Source organism: Antrostomus carolinensis, unplaced genomic scaffold (genome assembly GCF_000700745.2).
Source record: "Antrostomus carolinensis isolate BGI_N321 unplaced genomic scaffold, ASM70074v2 scaffold35685, whole genome shotgun sequence".
Classification (NCBI taxonomy): Eukaryota; Metazoa; Chordata; class Aves; order Caprimulgiformes; family Caprimulgidae; genus Antrostomus; species Antrostomus carolinensis.
This window is the reverse complement of record NW_010316329.1, coordinates 8164-13862: the sequence shown is the minus strand read 5'-3', so window position 1 is coordinate 13862 and position 5699 is coordinate 8164. Positions and strand designations below refer to the sequence as shown.

The 5699-nt window shown below is 49.3% G+C and overlaps 1 protein-coding gene across 1 annotated transcript in view; it reads right to left on the bottom strand.

Moving 5' to 3' along the window:
* LOC104525173 (brain-specific angiogenesis inhibitor 1-associated protein 2-like) overlaps positions 1-4744 on the bottom strand; it is a gene marked incomplete at both ends in the record, with an annotated part of 12966 nt that extends 8222 nt beyond the window's left edge. Inside the window, 2 exons of the mRNA XM_010168250.1 lie at positions 2573-2659; positions 4669-4744. Of these exons, the coding sequence (XP_010166552.1) occupies positions 2573-2659; positions 4669-4744 (163 nt within the window). The remainder of the gene's footprint in view (positions 1-2572; positions 2660-4668) is intronic.
* Between the last annotated feature and the right edge of the window lie 955 nt (positions 4745-5699).

The window sequence follows — 5699 nt, the reverse complement described above, 5'->3', positions numbered from 1 at the left end:
GACCTTCCCCCCTGCCAGACACTCACACCTAAAAAATCAAGCCACAGAGCCAATTACAGCTCCAGCACCTCATTATCACTGAGCTTTCCAGTACCACTCAGGATCATCCTGTCTACACACAGTTGCTAAAATCTGATGGAGAATTTATGAAAGATGTGAAGTGTGGAGCAGATGATGGGCTGAGACCAAGGTGAGGCTCTGGCAGGCTGAAGGTTTTCAGCACAACAAACGTGCAGCATCACAACCATCAGAGGAACATGTTTTTACAAAAAGCCAGCACCGAGCAGGACAGGTCACCCTGGCTCACTGCACCGGACGGTCAGGAACCAGCACTGATGGGCAGTTTTCCAGTGACCAACTTAAAGAGCAGCTCCTTGGAGTCACAAGTTCTGGAGAGGTGGTATCAGGAAAACACAGCTGGTTCTGAGCACCAAGAGCCACAGCGCAGGGCAGCCTCCCCCAGTCCCCCCAGCACCACAAACCCACCCGAGCTCCCCATCCCCATGTGCTGCAGGAGAGCTGGGGACAGAGCTGGCTGCCTTCATCACCTCTTAGCCACAGGATTCACAAGTTCTCCTGTTCTTTTGACACCTTGTCCCAGAAATGGCATCAGGAAAGTATCCACATTCAGAAAAGGTTAAGGAGGGGGAAAAAATAAATCTGATGTTTTCCCTTGGAGGCTGGAAACAGCTGTGAGCTGCTATTACCCAACCAGAGCATCCCAGAGTCCTGCCTGATGCCTGGGGGCAGCTTTCCCTGTCCTGTCCCTGTCAAGGAGGGAGCATGAGGGACACAACTTTAATGCAAGTGGCAATTCTGAACATCACCATTTGCTGCAGCCTCTAGGAAGGAATGAAATAACCCAGAGCCCAGCGCTGCTTTCCGGCACTATCAGTGATCACGGCGCAGTGACCGATAAGGTAAAGGTGTTCCCAGGAAAAGCCGGACCTTTGGCGAGCACAGCCCCCAGCTGAAGCATTCTTCAGCCCCTGTTTACACATCCCGTTGTGTCCCCGGCTGTTATCAGCTCCAGTAAACTGCAGCCAGAAATTTTATCTTAACTTTCTTCTGCAGGGAGCAGCTGCCACAATAAATATCAGCAAAATCAACAAAGCAAGAGGACTGCGGAGCAGCCGCTCGCCACGGCTGGGGGCTGAGCATGAGTGGCCAGGACCCTCCCTGGGATGTGCTCACACCAAGAGGGGAAAGCACAGTAATTTGGGAATATGTTAAACCAACCCCAAAACACTGCAGCACTGAGGACTCCTGCGGTCAAATCCTTGGGCAAGGGTACAGGACCAGCAGAAGACACCAAAGGTGGGTTTAAGCAAAACCTGGAGCTGCTCCAAAGGGCAGGCAGGGTTTGCAGCCCCTGAGCTCCTGCCCTCGCACAGCTGAGATGTCTCTGCTGAGCCTTTCCAGAGCTTTCACTTCCAGGAGGACAGAGTGGCTGTGTCCTTCACCCCCTAAGAAGCAGAAGAGGAAGCCCTTGGAGAGCAAGATCTGCAGAGCCCTCAGTCTCAGTCACCGCCTGCATCGCACACAAGGCTCTTTTGTTCTATTTATTAAACAGAAGCAGATTGCTATAGGCAGCTTTAATCCAAGTGATAAAATCCGTTTCCATAGACACTTACTGCTTCCCCATCAAAATTCAGAGGCAGCCAAGGAGCTGCACACGGCGGAGCCGGAGCAAAGCTGCACCCAACACCCAACACAACATGGTAAAACCAAAGCCTGGTCCCTCCAAGGGGCTGCTCACCAATGGCTTCAGCAGCCTTTAGAGTCATTGCAGCTCAACCTCTTCTGTTAATTGACCTCCTCGGGGGAATGGTGTTAACGAGGACAGCTTGCCCCCTCCTAGACCAGCAACCCAGTGAGTCTGACCTGCAGGAGGGACTGGGAGGAAGAGGAGGAATACACCTGGGACTGCAAAGGCAACAAGACCAAAACCCATCTCAGCCTCATGAGACATTAATGAGAGGCTGCAGCATCCCCGGGGGAGGATGGGAGAAGAGTCACCTCAACCATGTTTGTGCAGCAAAACAGCAGCGAGGAGGGGGCAGATCAGGGGGAGAACACAGGAACCACATCTGAGCGATGGGAAGGCTGGAAAGGCAGCTCCCAAGCGACTTACTGGAGGAATAAAGACAAGAAAGGGGAAGGAGGCACCGAGCATCGCAGCTTGTGGCATCCATCACAACTCGGATCGACTGAGCAAATACAAGTCGCCAGCTGCGCTGCAGGGGGAGGCTGCAGAGAACATGCAGCAGATCCTCCAACAGCTCTGCCTGGCTCAGGGTACAACCCCAGACGCTGGCAAAGCTGCTCTCTGCAAACACCACGAGCTGACAGTGCCCCAAAATCCGGGCACTAAGAATAGCAGGCTTTTAATTTTATTTTTTTTCCAAATCTACATTAGCAGTAAACACAGAGACACTTTCACCATTCACATGAGGCAGGACCAGCTTCTCACTGAGCCTGTTTGTCACCAACAGCAAAAATCTGGTTTCACTCCCGTGCTCAGAGCCTGCTCTGGACTGTGACTCCACTCAGCAGTAAATTGGTGACTTACCCAATTCTTTAGATCCTTGGCTTTCACTGGCCAACTCTCCCATCTTCACCAGAGCATCAAAATATCCTTTTGCTGCGTATGTCATACCTAAAAGCATAAAACAATGCAGGTTATAATCTTTTTTACAACTATTTCACTTCTGTGGCACGGAATAGATGCTACACACTAAACCAGACATTACTTCAAAGGGCTTAACCCCATGGGGAGGGACTAAACAGAAGAAAAATGAGTGACGAAAGAAAGCTCAAGCAGCAAGATTATAGAGCTATTTAAGAGAATAAAAAAAAAAGGAGGGAAAAAAGGTACATGCAGGACTGAGGTGGTTTTCATTCCAGTGTAACCATCAGCCTGCTTAATGCTGCTCAGCAAAAATCACTGCGGAATAATGGAATATCACAGACTTTCATTATCGTTCAGCCTTGTTTGTTGACATTCCAGCTGCACACTCCACTTTAATCAGATAAGCAGGGGGTTTCCTCTGATCACCAGAACATGTTGTACAGCTTTAGCTCAGCACCATCCAACGATGCGCTGGAGCCTCTTCCAGCCTGATTTACTGATTAAGACACTTCCTTCAGATGCCCCCACAAGCTTGGAGATTCAAAGTAAAGGATGACCAAAGACAATCTTAAAAATTATGGGAAGATCTTGGGCTTCAAAGTGTATTCACAGCAGGGATGTGAGAGAAATAGAAAGGAGCCATCACGCTGGTTATCCACAAAACACTGCGGTTCCAGCGTGCCCAGCTTCAGCTGTGATAAAACGGCGTGTAATAAAGAGACTCCACCACCCGGGTAATTAAAAGATGCATTATCAGTATAACATTTTAGAAGAATAAATAAAAAAAACAGTTCCAAGTACAACCTCTCCTCCCTTCCCTGCTGCCTGCACCCAGCTGGAGACCCAGCAGGGAAACAGCAGGCAGGAGCACAGCCAGCTCATGAACCCCCGCTTCGTTAGCATCGTGTCATTAGGAAGAGCTGGGAAATTCTGCTGCTGGTGAGGGTGTAATTAAGTGCCCCGTCCCTGGGGGATCAGAGTCCTCAGCTCCTGTGCAGTGGACCAGGATGGACAGGCACTTCCCACGTTCCAGCCAGTTGATCCATTAAAATCTAATTAAAAACAACGCTGAGAACTGGCAGGCAAGCAGCGTGCAGGGGAGCGCGGTACCTGAGAAGGGCAGGAGGTCTGTGTCTTAAAAAATCCTTCACTGAAACATCCAGGAACCTCATTTGACTTGTGGGAAATAAAATTTGCTCCAGGCACAAAGCAGGAAGGCACAGATCCTTCCCAAAGGTTGTATTTCAAACATCGGCGTTGAAGAACATGAGACGCCAAAATAGTTATTTTTTTTCCCCCCCACTGTCTTAAGATTATGACAGCCTCTCCCCTCACAGGCATTGTCACCGAACCAATTAAAAAAATAAAATCCAAGAGACATGTGCAGCACAGCTCTGGAGTGAGCAGAGCCCTCCCCCAAAGAAAGCAGCTGCCTCTGGGGTCGAACTACGCCATGAACCTCCTTAAAACCAAGCCGAGCAGGGCCCAGGCAGTATGCAGAGTCATTTTAAGTCAAAACAGCCCATTTCTGGTTTTCATCAAGTTGTATTTTTCTTTGGATCATTTAACTCTACACCTCCCTAATGGCTCCCAATAGGACACTCTATTCCCAATCAAGAGCTGCCACCAATATTTTTAGGCTTTTTCCTTCCTTTCCAATGCATTCTTCTGGGCAATGTGAACATTTCAATAACACCTTTAAATAGAACTTAAAAATCTTAATTTTAAATATTTTGAAGCAGTATTTAAAGATAAACTGACTGGAGATGTACGTGTTATCCAGCTGCCACCCAACATTTTATCACTTGAGTCCCTTCCACAGCCCCTCAGCACACACGTGCCTTGCACATCCTAATGACCAGAGCTTTGCATCAAGGTCCAAGAACCATCTTCCCAGTTTCCTCCCCTGGGAACAAAGAGCATCTCAAGCTGGTTCTCCAGCTCTCTCTTCCCTTCCAAGGGCACACTCTCCAGCCAGACCCTCACCATCCTCCCAGCCCTTCAGCAGCAAACACATCAGCAGCAGTTTCACTTACTTGCTAAGGCTTTTTCATAGGTCTTCCCCATAGAAATGAAATTCCTGAGGCTGGGATTGAACTGTTCCATAATCGTCTAGAGGAAAGACAAGAACATCACCAGGGGTTAGTGGAGATGAGTGGGATGGTCATCAATGCAATAACAACAAATCCTCACATCCCTCTTAACAACTCAACCCAAGCATCCCCCCAGGTCTGTCAGAGGATGCTGGCTTTACACCAAAAAGCCTGAAGTTTACCCACATCTTGCAAATAACGCTCAAAACAACAGCCCTGTTGGTCCAGAAGGGCAAATATTTTTCTCATTTAGGGTAATTCAGAAGAACAGGATCAGAGCAGTGCAGAAGTAGCCCAACACTCAACCACACACCACAATGAGAGCTGTTGAACACAGCCAAGACATCAGCTGAATGCAACAACCCATAGTGCCACTTCACGTCATGCCTTCTCGCCTGACACCAGGTCAGAGCAGAACCTGGACACAGCTGCAGGAGGGAAGATGCCCCAGGTAACCTCCCATCATCCTGCAGCTTAATTGAGGAAGACAAGCTTGGGTTTTGAACACCACGAGGCAGAGAGTCAGTAACAAGGCAGCTCTGCAGTGCCCCAGCATGAGGTGCCCTGGGCACATGCTTCAATGCCAGAGATAAGTGAATGTCCCACACCAGAAAATATGGCAAATACAACCATAATAACCAGCTGTTTGAGTCAGCAGGCAGTGGCCCTCAGAGCAACCACAAAGTTGACCTGAGTTCTGGGAGATGATGACTGGTGATCCCAAAGAAGCTGTGGCTGCTCCTCCCTGGAAGTGTTGAAGGCCAGGCTGGATGAGGCTTTGAGCAACCTGGTCTAGTGGAAGGTGTCCCTGCTGATGGCAGGGGGGTTGGGACTGGATGAGCTTTAAGGTCCCTCCTAACCTAAAACAGTCTGGGATTCTGTGTGATGTCCCACTCATGGGGTGGCCTTAGAGAGCAGCACCAGCTTGGTCTATCATGGACCAGCAGAAAGGGCTGAAGAGCAGGATTTGAAAG